At 47.0% G+C, this 20,931-nt stretch overlaps 1 protein-coding gene across 1 annotated transcript; it reads left to right on the top strand.

The window, feature by feature from the left end:
- Nucleotides 1-588: 588 nt before the first annotated feature.
- LOC144101984 (uncharacterized) lies at nt 589-16,910 on the top strand. The gene is made up of 3 exons (XM_077635222.1): nt 589-1,074; nt 10,142-10,315; nt 16,771-16,910. The coding sequence occupies exons 1-3, from the start codon at nt 601-603 to the stop codon at nt 16,897-16,899; spliced, it is 777 nt and encodes a 258-aa protein (XP_077491348.1). The 5' UTR covers nt 589-600; the 3' UTR covers nt 16,900-16,910.
- The last annotated feature ends 4,021 nt before the right edge of the window (nt 16,911-20,931 follow it).

The following is a 20,931-nucleotide window of genomic DNA, read 5'->3' as shown; positions in this document are numbered from 1 at the left end:
ATGTCGCCGGTTCGAATCCCTGTCATAAGCTAACATCCAACTTTGCTGGATCATGTAGGATGTATGCAACGAGGAATCGTATCACACCACCCAGAACGATGTACGACAAGCGGTTGCGTCACAGTTTTGGTCGAATGATGTCGAGGAAAACTGGCGCCAGATTGGGATCAACCAGAGGGGTTAGTATATATTGATGAACGACATGTATAGGGTTGTCTGAAGCAGCGGTGCTGGGCTTACTGCGTGCGTCATACGGCCGCTTGGTCATCGCTGGGATATTCTGTACCATCTGTGAGCACACACACTAACGCACACACGCCGCCGGCTTTTCTCGTAACGGGACTAGTAATGCTTTCGCATTAAATGAATTTATTTTGCTCTATCTTCATTTTCTATATTTAAGAAGAAGCCTATGCAGACATTCAAAATGCATCATTTGCTTCCAGTGACTAAAGCAATCCTCAATACTGGTCCCCAATGACTTCGGATCATACGCTATAGCAATCGTGCGGTCTTCGGTGTCTGACTTCATTTTCGACTTTTTTTTTCCCCAACTTGATTGAATTTTTTCCGTCTTGTGCTGGTTTGATCGCCCGTGAAATGACTGAGGAGGATGTGTCAAGCGAAATAATTGGCGTCCAAAGCCTGAATGCAATCTATTCCAAATTTAAAAGGAGTCACACCGCAACTCAGAAGAAAAACTTTTTTGAACTTGCGAACAATGCTTGCAAAAACGCGGCAACTAAATGTTCAACCATCTGGCAGGCTGCGAAGGACCTCTACAGTAAAGCGAGAGGGCAGAGTGACATTAGCGAAGAAGAGCCTGAGCCCGAGCCCAAGCTCGTGTGCGAAGTGTTTTTGGTATTCACTCGAGCGACCACTTCTCGAACTGGCTTGTGCTCACCGTCATGCTGCTCGGATGAAGCGCGACGCTCATTCATGCACTGGAAAGCACTTTTCAGGTTCTCGGACGGTCAGATACTGGTGTACCATGCAGTACAAGTGAGCAATGGGTTGACAGGACGAGGTGAACGGCCCTCCAAACACGCATCGGGGGACGATAAATTGGAGACGGTGAGTGAGAACGGTTACGAGGTGACGCAGCTGTGTTCTTCTTTGCAGACGAGTTCAGTGCACCTGCGGAGAGTTCAACGCGATGTCAATCAAATCGCAGCGCACCATGAAATTCTCTGCCCCGTAGCCTCGCCCCCGTCGTTGCCGGAGCTGCAAAGTGGCGAGGAGAGGGGAGCATCGCATAGAGCGATCCGCCATCCGCTACCATGTTCCACCTCCTCGAGGGGCGACTGCGCGTGCGCAGAACACCATGGCGGCGACAGATGGCGCCACGTTCCCGTCAGATTTAAGGGCGATAACACAGCAAGTCCAGATTGTGGTGTGCACAGTGACGGAGGCGCAAGCACGGAACGGAGAAGTTTCCAAGGACGCTGTGGCTGTTAATCTGGAGATAAGGAAGTTAAGTGAGAATGGCTTTGAAGTGGCGGACATAAACAGGGAAGTGCTTAGAGCAGGCTTTGGCGGGGGCTTTACACGAGATGGCATCGACTTTAATGGAAGGCTAGGAGCCGAGATCGGATAGCGCCTGGCAGGCCGGGCAGTAGCTTTTTTAGAGGATCCATTGCGGCTCAGGGCGTAAGGGTAGGCAGAGGTGAGGTAGAAAGTGTAACAATGGCGGCTGACTCCAACAAAATGGCTACTAGGAGGTCAAGGAAAAAAACTACAAAAAAAGAAATTTAACACCAAGATCAGGTACATAAACATGCAAGGCGGTAGAAAGAGAGCGAAATGGTTAGAAATACAACAGCAGGTAGAGGACGCGCTATGCGAGACACATCTAGAAGATCGACCGTTTATCGATGGCTACGTCTGGGAAGGGAGCAACAGAACAACAACGGAGAGGAAGGGAGGAGGAGTAGGTATGCTGATACATCAAGGAACAAATTGGCAAAGAATAAAGTCAACTTGCAAGGAGCATGTCTGGGTATCAGGTACAATTGCCGGCAAAAGGACATGGCTAGGAGTAGTTTATTTAGGGACAGGGGACAAGCAGGCAAGAGAACAAGGATCTATTTAAGTGTCTCAATGACGATATAAAGCAGTTTGGAGAAGGCGCCGATATTATTCTGCTGGGTGACATGACTAGCCACATCGAGGATATGGATTGTAAATTATTGTAAATTGTAAATAAAGTTATTGTAAATAAAGAAACTAAGTGTGAGGGACAAATCACGTGGAAATCCCGTAACAGGCAAACCGCCATTGGCTACTGCTTAATGTAGCAGGGGATATATATCAAGCTGACAATAATGGAGATAGACGAAGAGGGGAAGTACAGCCTCGGAAGTGATCATAAGCGTATTAGTTTAGAGTTGGGAGCCCTGCTCATAACAGAATAGCATGGAAGTCAAAAAGAGTACGCAAAATTAAATTACGAACAAATAGCGCAAATAGCGGCCGGCATAGAGAAAGCAATACAGAAACATGCCATGGAAAAGTGGGATTATAATCAGAGCTACTCGTTAGTACAAAAATAAAAAAAGCAAAAGGAGCAAACCGCTGGAGAGGAGAGAGGAAGCCACGAAGTTAGTGGAATAAGGAAATCAGGGAGGCCATCGAACAACGACGGTTGGCATCGCGGGAACACAGAGAAGCAAAGAGGGCGCAGTTATCTGAAGAGGAAAAGGCCAAAAAATGGGAATCTTATGGAAAAAAAAAACAAGCGCAGGCCCTCGTCCAGGCTAAAATAAACCAGTCCTCTGATCGCTGGCTGGCTTAAGTTAGCGATGCAACTAAAGGGGTGCCAAGAATATTATCGAACCATATAAGCTGGCAGGGTAAAGCGAATGACAGAAAGCAGGAACAGATTCACGATACCGAGGGAAAATGTTTAGAGGGAGATGACGCTGTGAACTACCTTTCATCAGTTATAGCTGAGTGATTTAGGAAATACGATAGGGTGATAGCCGCAAAAGGGGGAGCAACACAGGATAGCACGACAGAAAACAGCTTAGAACTGAGCAATCACAATTAGAAAAAGGCGGAAGCAAATATTCCAAAATGCACGTCCGCAGGATAGACGAAATTTCAATCAAGCTAATTAATGAACTTGGCCCAAGAGTCAAGGAAACGCTGATAAATGCATGCTTCATGCTTTATATGATAAGTATGGAAACAAGGCTATGATGAAGCAATCAAGGTTATAATCTGTAGTACACATTAGGTGGAAAGGTTGTTGAGCAAAGACTACCGGGTTTAATGTATGCGGGCGATATTGTACTGTTAGCAGATAGCCAGGAAGATTTGCAAACTTTGGTGAATTGCTGTGGAGACGAAGGAGACAGCCTAGGTTTCAGTTTTAGCGCAACTAAGTCAGGTGTGATGGTTTTGAACGATGCAACTGAACAGGAGCTTACAATAAAAGGCCATGAAATACCCCGAGTGGCCGAATACAAATATCTCGAGGTATGGGTAAACAACGGGCATATGTACACGGAAAAGCACGAACTGTCTCTCATAGCAAAAGGGCGAAGAGATGTCGGGATAATGAAACATAGGGCATTGTGGGGGAACAACAGGTATGAAGTCCTCATAGGTATTTGGAAAGGAATAATGGTGCCGGGGATTACTTTCGGGAATGCGGTTCTGTGCTTAAGGGCAGAAGTTCAGTCGAGATAAGTAAATCAGAGAACTGTCGGAAGATTAATAGCACTAGGTGCCCACGGAAAACAACAAACGAGGTAGTACAGGCGGATATGGGCTGGGGATCGTTCGAAGCACGGGAAGCTCAGAGTAAAATACTATACGAAGAACGCCTGAGGAAATTGAACGATAACAGGTGGGCAGCTATGGTATTTAAATATCTATGCAGAGAGAGCGTTGACTCAAAATGGCGGAAAAGAACTAGGAAGGTAACGAGTAAGTATGCCCGACACGAGGCCGGAGAAAGAAAGAGAATTAGACGACAGGTTAAAAACGCGGAATGTAAAACTTGGATAGATTCAATTGAAAAGAAGCATAGTGTAGAACTATATCGATACTGGAAAAGGCAGATCAGGAAGGAAGCGTTTTATGATAACTCAAGAGGCAGTGCCCTGCTCTTTGAAGCTAGGTCAGGATGTCTTAGAACGCGCAGCTACAAAAAGAAATTTAACGCAGATGATTACACATGTGCTGTGTGTAGTAGATCTGTAGAAACAATAGAACACCTCATACTAAAATGTGATGGTATCCACGTTGATGCAGGCACAGTCACTCTTCCTGAGGCGCTAGGGTTTATAGATATTAATAGTCAAGTAAATAAATTTGCCGCGGAAATTAGCAAAAATCGATTGGAAGATTGGTGCTTCAAAAGCAGAGAGGTGATCACATAAGATCAAAAGTGTAGGAAGGCGTATTTAAACAAAATTGCGAATTTTTATGAGTTACAACACGGTTAAACAAAAATAAGAGGGAAAAAAGCAGAGCATGGTGGCAACTGCCATCACCCCGTTTCAAAAGGAACGCTCCTACCTTCCATCCATCCATCCATGCGTGCGCACCTGCCGCGTCGGAGCAATCGGCGCGTACGTAGTGGTGCCGCAGAGAACGGAAGCGATTCACGAAGCGGATCGGAGTGTCACGTTCTGACCCCATTGGCTGAGGTCGCTTTCCGCTCCTCGCATGAGGGCGGTTTTCAAATGGCGCGAGAAATGGTCCACATCAGCTGCGTCACAGAGTCGAAGGTAATCGCGTTTTCGAAATTTCAAAAAAACTGATATGGCTATTACTTACGGCCGGCTACAAGTAGCTAATTGAAATCAGCCGCCTGTCGTTAATGAATAAAATTTAGCTGTTAGGTGGTGGTAGTGGTTTTTTTTTATTAAAATAATAGTAAAAAGGAAGAAAAAGATTTTTGCTAGCCCCGGCATCTGCCATCGATACTGAAGCACCTGAGGTGGGGCAGCGGAAATAAAGTATAGCAGGCAGAATTTAACTGTTAGAATTTAACTGTTATAAACACTTTACTAGTTGACATGATTCGCCTGTTTTCTGACGTCCGCCAACACTGGTACTGCTATGCCGCCAAAAGCTTCTCTTTAACGCAAACACTCCATCTTTAATTCTTAGTGGCGGGCTTTTCTGAAAAACTGTTAAACAGACGTCATATGGGCAGCATTGTATCCAGTGCTATACTACCCACGGCAAAGACATCCTGCTGCGGCATTGGTGAGCATCGAAGATACCTAATCCCTGTGATCCCAAATCGACTTTTTGTTTTGTGTAGAAAGGAAGGCAGAAGTAATTAATACAGACTCAAAGGTGCCGCACATGCAATGATAACATATAGGCGACGAATTACTTCGGACAATAAGAAAAAAAAACTTGTTCATCGTTTACAGATGCTGCCAAAGGCGCTAAAGTGACCGAAAGCGGACCAATCGCCGTCAAGAGAGGGGCGCTGTCGAGCGGTGGCAGATAGTGTTCCTGAATATGTTCCCGCAGGGAGCAGAGTTGCGCGTCTGTTTTCCCTTGCCGCTCCGAACGACATTCTCCGAGGGGCGATCACATGATTTTCGTGACGTCAGATGTTCAACTTTCCGTGGGGAAGCTGACTTCACAGGCAGAGTGTTGCTGTATATGCTCCCAGAGGGACACTACAGAGGCACAATGCCGAGCGACCTCTCGTCAGCTCGACGCCTCAAGTAAGCCGACTCTGTCGGCTACTTTTCACACATTTTCCGTGCACACCTGTGGTTTTAGGTTGGGAGTTCTGGTGTGGTAGTGAGGGACGCAGTCGTCAGTTGTGAATGGGTGCAGTGCGGCAAACTGCAGCAACCGCACTGCAAACGGCAAAGCCTTTTACGAAGTGTCATTTAGGGAGGGTCGGCGGCTGAAGTGCGTCGGCGGCTGAAATAGCTTTTGAGAATGGGCCACGATAAAGGCGCCCAAATATTATAATTTAATAACTAAGATGAAAAGACAATGCTTTGTAATAAAAATAAGGAAAGCAATAATATTAAAGAGAAAGCGTAATTTCAAGTTCCTTTAAAGATTCGTCATTTCACTGCATTTAAGCAGCGGGGTACATTTTGCAAAATGTTTTACGCAAACTACTGACTTCAAATTTTTTCAGCTAGGTCAAACTCGCCTGTTCAATGCATTGGTGTTTCATTAGTCTGCTTGCCTGCAACAAGCTGCAGAATCATTCTGACGTGGTTCTAGTCGAATACGTTTTCGTATTTTCCGCGTGTAACTCGCACAGATCACCCGGCGGAGATAGTTGTGGAAAAAGTAATTCACCGCTATACACTTTTTTTTTCTTCTTGAGACGAGCACGCAGGACGGGACACACGCGGTCCCATGCGGAACGGAACTGCTTGGTCATATGAAATTACTTGTTACAGAAAAGAAAATCGGAGGCCGTTATTAGCATTTTTTCGTCAGTTTGTCATGACTATGGTTTCCTGTTAACGGTTGGCGATTTTTTTTCATGCTTTATGCACACCCTCGGCAAATAACAGATTAGTTTTCGGCGTTACGTTTAAAAATTTGTGGTCGAGTGCAATTTGTATGCAAATAAAAAAACAAGCCCAAGCGCTCTACACAGCGAGCCCATGAACGCAGACCGTATACGCACGAGCAGTGGCTTTCCCGCACAGCTTGGAACATTATGGCGGACCTTCGCGCAACTCGACTCCCTGTGGGAGCATATACAGGAACACTGGTGGCAGATGCTCTGGGATTGGGCGGTTTGGAGTAAACGTTGCGTGCGGTCAAGTGCGGCACCTTTCCGTTGCGCACAAAGTTGTTGCGTTCGCTTTTTCTTCTGCAAAGCCATTCAAACGATCAGAGCAAGATCAAAACAAGCAACTTTGGCTGAATTTAGAGCTTTACGCAGCGACAGCGTAAGCACCGCGTGATTGCTTATCAAGCGTACAATGTGAATATAGTTTTGCTTAAGTAATCGGCCACCCTACCCTTACCCACGTACACTGCCTCCCCTGACATTTGCCCCAATCTAGAACCTTTCTCTAAGGCACCGCTTTCTCTCTCCGACTTTAAGGACGCGGATTCAATAAACGAACACTTTGTCCATACAAGGCACTAGCTTTTCCTCCTCTCACTGGAAAGACGTCACAGAAAAATAGTCGGTGCCTCCAGCGTTCCAGCGCCGAACCAATACCGCGTGGTATCAATCAGTCAATCAATATATGCTTCAACCAATCAAACAATGTAATTTTCGCAATATCAGCTCGAGCGTGAGCCCAGCTAGCAGACGACGGCTTCAGCGAGCGGCCATCTCGTCTCGCAATGAAGAAATTGACCTGCGGCGCTTGTTTCACTGCCACCAAAAAAAAGAAAGAATTGTCTACAGCCTTTTGCCCTAGACGATTTCAAGTTTTTTAATTGGTTTTTGGGGAAAGGAAGTGGCGCAGTATCTGTCTCATATATTGTTGGACACCTGAACCACGCCGTAAGGGAAGGGATAAAGGAGGGAGTGAAAGAAGAAAGAGGCGCCGTAGTGGAGGGCTCCGGGATAATTTCGACCACCTGGGGATCTTTAACGTGCACTGACAGCGCACAGCACACGGGCGCCTTAGCGTTTTGCCTCCATAAAAACGCAGCCGCCGCGGCCGGGTTCGAACCCGGGAACTCCGGATCAGTAGCCGAGCGCCCTAACCACTGAGCCACCACGGCGGGTGCCCTAGACAATGACATTTGTTTTCTGGTTTTCTGTGCGTTCTTTCCTGCCGAATGAAGGTCGTAAAGACAGCGCTTGATCTTTTCCAAAAGGCACCGAACGCCGAGGCGTGCGACAACGCACTATTCGTCCAGTTGGAAACTTAAATCACGGTTGCGGTTGGAATTCCTATCTAGATATGAAAGGCAGATGCGAAAACGTCAGCTGAACTAAGGACCTGAATAAATGATGAAGTGACGATCTGTCATTACGAGAAAACGAACAAAAATTCTGCCGTATTTTGGGCACTTTTCTGACGTTTTTTTTCGCTTTAAGATTCGCGATTTTTTGTAGTTTGAGGCTACGCCTCATATTTTACTACATAGTATATATGTATCCAACGCAACACATCGCGCACCGGGCACGTTCAGCTTCGCAATGTACGCACCACAGCGTAATCTAACGCTACGGAAAGCGATAAAGGTGCCAAAATTGTATAATTTTCGCGAAACTCATTTTTTCTTCACAGACATTAATTGCGTCGTCGTCATATGCTATTTTCACAGTCGCGTTAGTTGTCAGTCACTTCTGCTTGACGCTTTCCTTTGCGTGCGGGTGTCTTCCAGTGCCAAATCTGGAGCGTCCGACATGAGAATGACTGCCTTTCCTACATATATCTAGAAATGCGGCTACGGCGGTACGGACCTATTTGCCGTCCGCACTCAGTTTCCACGAGTGTTGGCGGTAACGCGTTACTTTTTTCGGTAACTTTGTAACGTACTCGTTACCATTTCGGAACTGTAACGGGTAAGGTACTTACGTTAACATTTTTCGGTAACGTGAGGTGTCACGTTACTTGTTACTTTTTGTTCCAACTGTCCCACACTCAGCCCCCTTTCTTGAGGAAAAAAAAAAGCACAGAGCACCTAAACTGATAAACAAAATGTACATGTGCTTTCGACGACCCTTGTTGCGGCTCGCATGAATGACAGAAAACACCTGCCCTTGACGACGCACCCAATTACTAAAAAAAAAAGAACAGAGAATAGCCATAAAGCACGAAACACGTGCACGAACACTCATTCACAAAACTGCCTTCACCTACCTCTCCTTCCTTCCCAAACAACTCACACACACCACCCTCTAAGAGTGGAAGCATGCCGAGCATTTTGGAACATCCCATTTTTCAGAATTACTGGAAATTAGTTGAGAGTTCAGCGATGTTTTCTGTGTGAAGTTAGAATTGATGATGAAGTGTCAGTTTGTATTTAATGTCACAATCAGAAAGTGGCTTCACCATGTGCCACAGAGTTAGAAGCCATCACATGTAACTCTAGTCTAGAGGCAACTTTAGGCCACTATAACATTGCTGAGTTCGTGCACATTTGTGCAAAGTATTCTCCTTAACCAGGATTTCGAGTAAAATCGTTGTTTGAGCTAGGAGTTTTATGAGAAATATGACCTTTGTAAAATTGTTATCGTGAGTTCTTAAGGCGACGACGCACTAATTAAAATTTATGGGAATAAAGTAACGGCAAAATAACGAGCGGTGCTTTTTTTTCGGTAACGGCAACGGTAACGCGCTACCTTTTTTTATAGGTAACGCAGGGCGGTAATGCGTTACTTTTTTTTAGCCTAACCAGTAACGTTTCTAGTTACTTTTTTTTCGGTAACACCTACAACACTGGTTTCCACAAAACCTCACCCTCATGAAAACATCATCTCCTCGCACTGAGCGATGACAGCGCCATCCGTCGGACGTGTTGTGAAAAGAATGGTCACCGCCGATTGACAGCTACGCATGACGGCTTTTTTTTTCGTGGGGTGGGGGGGGGGGAGGGGGTGGGGGGGGGGGGTTGTAGATCCTGTACAATGTAAACTGCAAAAATTGAGTATGTGGGTTGTGAGGGGAGCGTGTGTGCGCTAATGATACATGACCCTTCATGTTGTTCTAGTGCTACACGGGCGACATAAACTGAAAGTAATGGCAATACCAAGTGGTTATCCGGAACAGCATCTTGAGTTTGTTGCTTTTGCATCCGGATGTTAACAGCGCAGAACGTAGACGGGACACGAGAAGAGGAGCACATTTATTGCACCCAGCGCTCGTTGTGCGTGCTTCTCTTCTCGTGTCCGGTCTACATTCTGCGCTGTTAACATCAGAATACCAAGTGGTAACTTTTTCATTTCTCTCAATCGGAATAACTTCACTGTAGGTTCAAAAATAGACCTCTGAAGGTTGATCGCCTTTTCGGCTACAGCTAGTTGGTTATCCAGCTCCGCCTAATGCAGCAAAGCGCTTTGTTGTCAATGCAGCGCTCCAGCATATGAACGGTTTCCGAATCACCCAGGTTTCCGCTCGACAGAAAAGATCACATCGCCAGAATTTTAAAAACGCATTTTCTGGTCTGCGCACAACAAACTCAGCCCCGTGAAACACATTTTGTTTCTTCCTCTTTACAGGTTCCCCTAGGAGTGTTCGAAATCACACCAGAAGCCGCAGACAAAGCTTTTAGGAGCATGAACAACGACCTCGACTTCCATCCGGTTCTAAACAACTGCCAGACCTGGCTCGTGGAACTCCTTGAACGCCTGGGTATCACACTTCCTGAAGCGGTTAAAACACTTGCACAGCAGGTAGTGCATATTTATCGTAAATATTTTATTGGCAATTGTATTCTAGATTACATCGTAAAGGCAATTTTTCATACCACGCGCATACATCATTGCGCTGTTGGCATTGAGTAGATATTAGACCATAAGGTCCAAACAAGACGGAGGGACGTACAAATAAGAGGTCATGTCAGGCGAGGAGTGTCAGTAGCAATTCAGTCTGTTCTCACTGAGTGTAGTAAACTAGAGCGTCATAGCCACAGCAAGCCAACACATGGGTTACCAACAACTATTTATTGGCATAACACACCAGCATGCAGACAATCTTAATCTTCATTTCACTCATCATCATCAGCCTGACTACGCCTCCACGTTCCTGCCCCGTAGGTGAGTACCTGTAAAATACAAGTGCTGTACACGTTTCTCCTGAGGGATATTGGTAACCTGCTATTCATGACCTGAGAGAACCTGCCGTATGCGCTCCACTTCATTCTTATCCTTCTAGTTATTTCCCTCTCATGATCAGGATCAGCTGTCACTACCGGCCCTGAGTAGACGAATTCCCTTACCACTTCGAGCACCTAGCTACCAGTTGGGAACTGCTGTTGCCATTCAAGACTGTTGAACATTACTTTGGTTCTCTGCATGTTAATTTTTAGACCAACCGTTCTGCTCTGTCTAACTCATTGATCATGTTTTGCAGTTCATGTCCAGAGTGACTTAGCAAGGCAATGTCGTCAGCGAATTGCAGATTACCTAGGTATTCTCCATTAACTCTTATCCCCAGCTGTTCCCAATCCAGGCCTCGGAGTCTAACCTCACTAATCCCTATTTCAATAACCCCCAGTAGGCCTCAATTATTTGAGAAACACAACTTGTACCTTGGGGCATTGTCCAAGCAGGCGTGATTTTCTGCTGATTTTCCCTGCCGCCTGTCGTCTCGAGGCACTTCCCGCGCTCGGCTCGCTACCGGCGCCGGAACCTTCACGCGGCAGCCACGCAGAGACACACTCCGGTATTTCGGATTAATATCACTCATATTTCTTGCACAGTAAAAAAAAAATTATGGTCTATTTGCTTAGTTAGGCCAAATGCGTATTAGGTACGCTATAGCTCTTCCGTTTCCACTCTGGTTCCGGTGTTCGGATCCAGTGTTCTCGGATGGCGGTTGTTCCGATAGCGAAAATGGTTTAATGTCCGTAATGCGGAACGGATCATTCTCTGCTCTGCGTTCACAGATCCTTGGAAGTCCTCCTCATACCACTCCTGGCACAATGCTGCAGCGGTACGCCACTCCCCTGCACGGCAGGTGCTGCCACCGGTGGGGCTTGGGAGACCCAAGTGGCACTTCTCGATTAGTCTCGCGACTAATCATTAATAGAACTGCCACCTGCCACAGTGGGCAGCTGACCACAATGCAGTGGGCAGTGGCAATTGTACAACCTGCCAGGTGTAATATTACTCACACACAAACCTGGGCAGGTTGCCCACAACCCGGTGGGCAGCCTTCCGAAAGCAAGTTTCACACGAACAGACAGACAAACACAAAGGCTAAATGCGGGGAATGGCCTCTGTAAGTGCTAGTGCATGCACTAAATGTTAAAAGCCTGAAACCGTTTATACGCACACCTGCTTTTATGCATGCGTCAAACGGTATGCACGTGTTGTCTTCGATATTGGTTTGAAAAAAGGTGTTTGCGGACACAAGAAAGCAGTTTATTTACATTCGGTTCTACAGATACACATTGCTGGGCGCTCTTCGGCCTTGGACCGGGACCTCGTCTTCGCTGCAGAGCGAATTTCAGCATCCAGCGCCATCTACTGACCGCCAGTTGCGAACACCGCGTAACTCAATGACGATAATTTAAACACGTAATTTCGAAAAAACATCAAAAGTGCGGGCAGAGGAATTCTGCGCGAACATGGCAATTATTATGCCAAATATTCCTGCTCAGTGCGATTTCAAACGTATAAAACGCTTCCTGCGCTCACACCAACAATTTCCAAGGGCATGAAAATTCAATGGCATGCATATAGACCAGGCCGCATGCTCATCCATTATATTCATCAACCGGTACTAATTCTTACAGCCTCGCAGCTAGGAAGCGTGTCGGGGCTTTCGACAGCGCAGATTAAAACGTACCGCGACACAAGTAAAGGCTGTTTCACATGATGCGACGCGCTAGAAAAAAATCGGTCCAGTCGCATTGCCGTTGCGACGCCATTTGCAGTCTCTATTTCACATGCTAACAATTTCAGTCGGTGTGGCGCGAATGGCTAGGCAAGAAGTGTTTTGGTGAATATAAATATCGAAGACCTCATTATGCGTTTATTTTATAATCGTGAGTAATTCTATTTGGGCTGTCGCACATTTTTCTGTTCGATAAAATGTGTTATGGTTTTTTGCCCTCGTTAAGAGATAAGCAGCTACGAGCAGCCAGCCTCCCTTTCGAAACGATCGCGCCGACGGTGCGGCCGTGCGACCAACTCGTTGCAAGTCTGTCGCAAAGGGTTTGCGACAACACCGACGCGACGATCTCTCACAAAGCGCCCAAAATCGCGCAGCGCTCAGGCTACAATCGCATCCCGTGAAACAGCCTTAAGGTGCAGGGAACCTGTTGTTGCCACCTGCTACTACCGCAACGTCTGGTTACGACGGAACTCGGCCGTGCGCGAAAATGAGTGCGCTTTTTCGATCAGCAGCAAGTAGCGGAACCAAGTAGACTCGGCGACAGTGTGGCCCTGCCAGAATGCAGGGCCAAGGCTGAGAGCGCATTTTTACGCCGAGTAATTCATTCGCGCGCCCTAAGCACCAGAGCGCGTACCCAGCATCCCGCGACACGATATCGAGACCCGAAGCTCTCCCGTACCGGCAGCCACAGAAAGACTCCCTCAACCAACCCAGCACTGACTCGCCAGCCACCCAAACTACTAAACCACTAACTGTAGCTTTGGTCCCTTATGAAAATGCCAGTGTCATTTCAATTAAAATTAAACTAACCTAGGCCAATACGATGCAGCTATCTTTGAACCAAAAATTGGCCAATGCAATTTGAGTTTTCTTCTTTTGATCTCGCTCGCAATTTCCGCCCATCTTCCAAAAAAAAATCGATCCAAACAAATTACGACAGAAAAAAAAATTGGAGGACGCTTAAGCTTCGCCTTTAAGAGTGAAACGCGACAGCGTGTGGTAGCACTCCCAGGGAGTCCACGGAACGCCATCGCCCGTTGGGCGCGACGCCTTGCCCGTTAGACAAATCGCACTGCTATGTACGGTGAAACGGACGCGCGGAGCGGCAAACCACGTAGAAGCGCTGCCAGGCGCCTTGCCGAAACGCGCGGGACTAAAGTTGCAGTCGTAGTTCTTCGGCACATCGTTCTCGACAAATCCGACGCCATGAACGCCAGCATATATAGCTTCCGCGTCGAACGAACGGGCCGCGAGCCGCAAGCTTCGTGGTGAACGCGCTTTGGGAACCCGTGGGAACGCGTGGGAACACGCTCACTGCGTGATTCCTGCGTGCCTGCACGGCCCCACTGCGCCCGAACGATACGGGCGGGAGGCGCTGCCGTCGCGCGCGATCTGTTGGGGCAATGGGGTACATTGCGAGGAGGAGGAGGAGGAGTGCGATGAGGATTTTTCGCTCACGGCCAACGCCGCCGACGACACCGGCTTTTCTGCGACACGAGCTCCTTAACGCTGTCGCGTTAAAACATTATGGAAACAAAAAAACAACTTGAAAAAATAATGCTTGGTTTGCGTAATTAGGCCAAATGCGAATTAGATGCGCTAGCAGTTCTGTTTTCGCGTCGGTTCCGGTGATCAGATCCAGTATTCACGGATGACGCTTGTTCGGATAGCACTAATGGGTTAACGTCCATATATGAGGAATCGGTCATTATCTGCATTCATAGATCCTTGGGAGTCTTCCTATACCACTCCTGGCGCAGTGGTCAAGTTCGGATGCTCCACTGATCTTCTGTGGCAGGTGCTGCCATCGGTGGCACTTGGGTTGCGATCCAGGTTGCTCTTCGCGAGCAGCGCCTCGCGATTAATTGAGCTGCAGCCTGCCCCAAAACAGGCTTCGGACAATCAGACAGGCAGGCAAACAGACAAACACAACGGCTAAACACGGGGAATGGCCACTATAAGTGTTAGCGCACTAAAAACGCCAGCACTGGAATTGAATACAGTGACCTTCTGACTCACAGTCTGTCAGGCTTTAGTGTTTAATTGTTTGGTGACTTTTTTATTGCCACACACGTTAACTTGTTCAGATGTGGTTTTGAGATGTGCAGTTTAAGGTGGTTACTCTGTATATACTTGCTCGTTTTTTATCATAAACTTCAGTTGCGAGTCAGCGCTGGTGGCGTCTTCCTTCTCGTTCTTTCTGTCCTGTCAAAGTGTGCGCTGCTTTTGTCATCATGTACCCACTGCAGAGCAGCAGTGCTTACCATTCTTGTTTTCTTTGAAACATGGTATTTATCACAGTGCTATCATATTCTATTGATATGAGCTATTTGGGATGTTTGCAGCAAGTGGTTTCACAAACATCCTAAAAGACAACACTGCGAGGCAACATGTCACTAGAAGGGAGGCAAGGCTGAGATTAATTTATGCAACAAAGAAGGAGCACCAGTACATTTCGAAGGCCGTCCGGTCACAGTTCTTGAAGATGAACAGTTGTTTGGCTGAAAAGGCATTTTGTAGAAAGTACATATTCACACCACAGCAATAGTTGAACATGTAAGTCTTTCTGGACATATTTCTGGGTTTCTGTGTAATAACTACCACTGACATCGCACAGTACACGGGCCTCTAGCACTTCGCACTCCATCGAAATTCGACCACCGCGGCCGGGATCGAACACGCGTCTTTCGGGCCAGCAGCGGAGCGCCATAACCACTGAGCCATCACCGCGGCTCGCACGTATCGTAGAGCGAAACCATTACTTCACATGGTCCGAACCACGAATCTCGTGTGAAGCTCTGAGTAACTCGGGTAAGCTCGGATTAGTTCGGAGGAGCGTCGCGCAAGCTGCAGCCATTGGGAGGAAGCTCGCGTGAGTTCAATAGAGTGCAAAGCTGGGTGAGTCGGTACATGATTGTAGACAGAAAACCACCGCGAAGGACGGAGACACAGAAACACAGCGTCGTCCTGCGTTCCTATTTTGTGCCTCCGTCCTTAGCGCTGGTTTTCTGTCTACAATTGGGTAAGTTCAGAGAAACGTCGTAACAGCTGTAGCCAATAGGAGGATGACCTTGGCCATGCCTAGCATATCAGCAGCCCATGCAGAATTCAGATAAATATTGCCGCGGCTGGGTTTCGAACCCACGGCGGCACGAACAGGTCAGCTTTGCTGGCCACTGCACTAGAGCACTTAGGAGTCGGGAGTCTCTGATACCTCTCAAGAAGGGGGCTCTCTTGGCATCAAACCAGCAGCTCCTTAAATACTCTTCGTATTCCCCAGATCCCTAGCTGGGGAATACAGTTCGAAGAATCATGTCCAATCACAAGATGTCACTGATGGTACCACCCACGGTAGGGCTGTCCTGATGCTTCTTCGCAGCTCGGTCGACGGAAAGGGAACAGGACCCGGTCACGTTGTCGTCCCCGCGGCTTCCCGGTGGCCGCGCACGTGCGTCCGGAGGGCAGCCGCATGACACCGGAATGCGGGCTGTCTCTCCGCAAGTGTCGAAAGAGCTTGACTGGTGACCGGAACGCGGAGGCTCTGTCGCAGGTGCGGCACTCGGGCAATTCTTCAAATCTAGCGTGACTAAAGGGGACCACTGGGCAAGGACCGGAACGAATACGCTTAAGGTCGTCGCTGGCATTCCTGTTGAGCACTATCGTTGCTATGGGGACGCTATTGTTGTCGTTCCCTCTGGCAGTGCTGCAGTCACGTCTCTTCACCAAATTCCACAGCAGGAAGTAAGCGCGATGCCCCGCCGCGGTGGCTCAGTGGTTAGGGCGCTCGACTACTGATCCGGAGTTCCCAGGCTCGAACCCGACCGCGGCGACTGCGTTTTTATGGAGGAAAAACGCTCAGGCGCCCGTGGGCTGTGCGATGTTAGTGCACGTTAAAGATCCCCAGGTGGTCGAAATTATTCCGGAGCCCTCCACTACGGCACCTATTCTTCCTTTCTTTTTCTTTCACTCCCTCCTTTATCCCTTCCCTTACGGCGCGGTTCAGGTGTCCAAAGATATATGAGACAGATACTGCGCCATTTCCTTTCCCCAAAAACCAATTATTATTATTAAGTAAGCGCGATCACAACAACAGCTTCCTTATGTTGTCGCTTTCTTTTCGTCTGGACGCTTTGCGCTGTAACGCATGTAAGGTTAAACCAACTACCTTATAACATTAGATACCCAGATCGTTTCAATCACTTTGCAGCCTTCAACCTGAACATAGTTTCAGATGACTTCGACTATACCGCGAACTTATTTGCATTTTCATATGCAATATCTATTGCAGATACACAGCCGCTTCAGCAAAGGTGATCAAAGCAAGGAGTTCAAGTTCATCGCCAAAGCCGTCAAAACAGCCGTGCGATTACCCTGCTGCAATTATGCACCGCAGCAAGAAAAAATTAAAAACGCGTGATCATCATGGGAGCGGAGTGATCAGCCATTCAACACACGCGGCTTGAAATGACAGAACCATGCATTGTCAACATGCCGGATATATTCTTTTTAACTACACGGCGAAAGATCGCAAAGGTAGCTACCTGGTTTACAAAATTAATTTGTGTACAGAAATGTGTCCCTGGGGACTCTTTGCATGTGCTCTCAATAGCAAATGCACCGCGGACAAGCAAGCAGAAATGTGAAAAGTCGTTAACGTTTCAGTTGAGGGCGACAAAATATTAGCCACTTTATTTTCCTTTCGATGGCGCAAAGGCCGCTCAGTGGAAGTATTCATTTATGCCGCCTGCATTTCGTCTCCAGCATCGATTATTAAAGCGATAACTTTAAGGCTCCTGTTCAGCGGAAAAGGCGGTACAGGCGTTGTGGACAGGAACACACGTCACGCGTGTGGGTTTCTGGTATGAAAATGATAGAAAAAACAACATTTAATGTGCATTAAATGTCGGGCATGTCCGAAACTACTTAATCTTACAAAATAAGTGGTTTTACTCAAAGAAAAAATTCTGATATCGGTCGGTATTTGAACCCAACAACCATGTGGTCGCCAGGCAGGCACGCTACCGAGAAGACCTCGCGCACAGTTTTGCAGAGTCCGAACCAAAAACCCTGTTTGAAGCCTCGAAGTAACTCGGGTAAGTTCTGGTTAGTTCGGATGAGCGTCACGTGGTGTGCAGCCAATGGGAAGAGGCTTCAGAGGAGCGCCGCGCTTCCTGTAACCAATGGGAGGGTGACGCTGAGGGTCATCATCATAATCATCAGCCTGAATACACCCACTGCAGGATAAAGGCCTCTCCCATGTCTCTCCAATTGACCCTGTCCTTTGCCAGCTGCGCCCACCCTATGCCTGCAAACTTCCTAATCTCATCCGCCCACCTAACCTTCTGCCGCCCCCAGCTACGCTTGCCTTCTCTTGGGATCCACTCCGTTACCCTTAAGGACCACCGGTTATCTTGCCTTCGCAGTACATGCCCTGCCCAAGCCCATTTCTTCCTCTTGATTTAGTCTAGGATGTAATTAGCACGCGTTTGTTCCCTCACCCACTCTGCCCGCTTCCGGTCTCTCAACGTTGCACCCATCATTTTCCTTTCCATGGCTCGCTGTGCTGTCCTTAACTTAAGCTGAACTCTTTTCGTTAGCCTCCACGTTTCTGCCCCGTAGGTGAGTACCAGTATGATAAAGCTGCTGTACACTTTTCTCTCGAGGGATATTGGTAACCAGCTATTCATGATCTAAGAGAACCTGCCATATGCGCTCTACCCCATTCTTATCCTTCTAGTTAATTCCCTCTCATGATCCGGATCAGCTGTCACTACGTGCCCTGAGTAGACGAATTCCCTTACCACTTCGAGCACCTAGCTACCAGTTGTGAACGCTGAGGGTGACCTTGGGCAAACCTAGCATGGCAACAGTCCATACAGAAATAAAATAAATATTGCCGCGAACTTATGGACTTCGAACTTGTGGCGGCGCGAACAGATCAACTTATTTGCCCACTGCACGAGACGAGAGCACAGTGCTACCGCCCATAGAGTTTCTTACTATTAACTAGAGGGAAAGCTGACGCCCCGCCTATGGGAGTTTGCATGGAGCTTCCCCGAGACCACCTGTACCACAATGGACGCTCTAAGCATCATGCATGGGGCGGAGAGCAGCCGACTGCAGAACTAAAGCTTTTGGACAAAAAATAATGAAAAAACAAACGTTGCTCGATAATTAAGAATGTCCTATTATCCAATATCCTGTCTATAAATTTTAACAAACGAGCAGAAAAGCATGTAAATGCAAATTTTGCTGATAATAAGCAATAGCTTGCTCTCCTATTGGCCAAGCATTGCAGACCACAAAAGCCAATATTTCGTGCTTAACAAGCACGCTTTTAAAAAGAAATATGTTTTTTTTTTTAATGTTGTCGCTTCAACATTTCGAAAGGTTTTTTCCACAGCATTTCGGAAAACAAAAACCTTTTATTGGCGTCGCGTGCTGTCGCGTTTTCGCTACTATGGCTTTTGCACTCTACTTTTACGCCGAAGCCTGCGCGCGTAGCGCCCCGTGGATACGGAATGGAACATCTTAGTGACGCAACTCTATGTTCCTGAGGAAAACCTACTGTCCCGCACCAAGTAGCTCATCGCCCCATGATGCTTTGCACGCCCATGGAGGTACAGGTGCAGCGCCGCCATCTTTCCCTCTAGTTAACAGTAAGAAACTCTATGCTACCGCCGCAGCCGATCATACGTCGTATTAAGCTGCAACACACCCTCGTGCTGTGCATTGCACATCGTCGTCTTCATCAACTTCCAACCGGTTCAACCGGCGGTTTAGCCAACCAGCCTGAACACATGCTTTCGCACGACTACCCAGTTGCAAGGGCAACTGAAGGGGTTTTAGAATTAGATTATTTTAAACGAGCCCAATGTGTGAAACTTGCACGTAAAGCACGCGAAATCTTTTTGCGCTAGCATTTAAAATGGCGACGTAATCGCCGACTAAAGCGGCGTCGGCGTTCAGGCTTCTCTGCACAGCGACAGGCAGAGGCTGCAGCGATGACGTCACGTACAGCGGCTCTAAGTTTGGAGTGAAGAAGCGGTTGTTTCGAAGAAGGAAGCGAATGCAGTCGAAGGTGAAGCTTCACGAAGCATTGTTTGCCGGCATCGGAACACGTGCGGCTGCTGTATACCAATGCTGCGGACATCTGAAATTTCCGAAACAATGACGTCACCACGAGTTTCACCGCACTCCAACGCACTTTGGAGAAGCCCGAACCGCATCGCTATTTTAATCGGTAATTACGTTACTATTTCAAATACTTTACCGAGACGCTTCATTGATTCGAATTCTTGAATAACCTCGAATTCGCAAAAAAAATTCAACTTCCGTTTAAATACGTTAAAACCCTACCACTTTTTTTTTTATTGCCGAAATTGCACATATGGTAAAACATCAAAAGAGGTTTGCACGAAAAAAACTCAAGCCAATGACATAATTGTCCAGCAAGTCTGGCTTCTCTATATTCAAATTCCATCAGCGCCAATTAACACGAGTTCTACCGATGATCCGGAACACCACGAGTAAATTTTTGTTCCTCAACAAACCGGTGCATGCTTTCCCGACAATATATGTGGGCGGGCCGTGCATCCGGGTCGCACTAATAACGAATCATTCGTGAGCACCAAAAAAAAAGGGTGGCCTGTTAGCACTATTAAATCTAAAGGTGACCACCCCATAGTTGTCTACGGGCAGGTACCGGATCCCATATGGGTGTAGCGGTAATTCTTTCTTGATTGTTCTTTGCAAAGCGTTCCCCAAAAAATTTAGGCAGAGACACTTAACACTGCTTACGAGTGAGAATGCGAAAGCAATAAATTGCAGTCATGCTGCGTTACGGAATAATTCAGTCATTTATTTATTTATTTATTTATTTATTTATTTATTTATTTATTTATTTATTTATTTATTTATTTCATGAAAGTACCCGCAGCGCCCGAAGGCATTATTGCAGGGGGCAAAAGAATACATATTGTTGCATGAGGCCGATGTAAGGAAAGGAAGACAAGAAAAAATATAATGGAATAACAATGAAAAAAAAGAGGCAACGAACAAGCAAACTAACGAATAGCAAAAAAATGGCACGCCGAAAACTTATATACGCGACAACAGAGCCCGAAACAGCATTTTACTTTGGAATTAAGTAATTTTCCGTGGTAGTTGATTCCATTCAACGGTGTGTGGAAAAACAATAATGAAAGGCATTGGTTCGATTAGTAAATTCTCTTATTTTCAATTGACGGTCACGCCTCTTAGACGTCGAATGAGGAGGTAAAACGTTTCCTTCTGTAACTATGCCGAGATACATTGTGAAGAGCATTTCTAACCGCATGATTTTTCTGCGCCTGCTTAATAGTTCCCATCCCATCCTTAAGTATAGTATTGAGTCATGACTGTGACTACGATGCATGAATACACATACTTTGTACAAACTCTCTACACG

Source organism: Amblyomma americanum, chromosome 8, assembly GCF_052857255.1.
Source record: "Amblyomma americanum isolate KBUSLIRL-KWMA chromosome 8, ASM5285725v1, whole genome shotgun sequence".
NCBI classification, from domain to species: Eukaryota; Metazoa; Arthropoda; class Arachnida; order Ixodida; family Ixodidae; genus Amblyomma; species Amblyomma americanum.
This window is presented reverse-complemented; position numbering and strand designations above follow the sequence as displayed.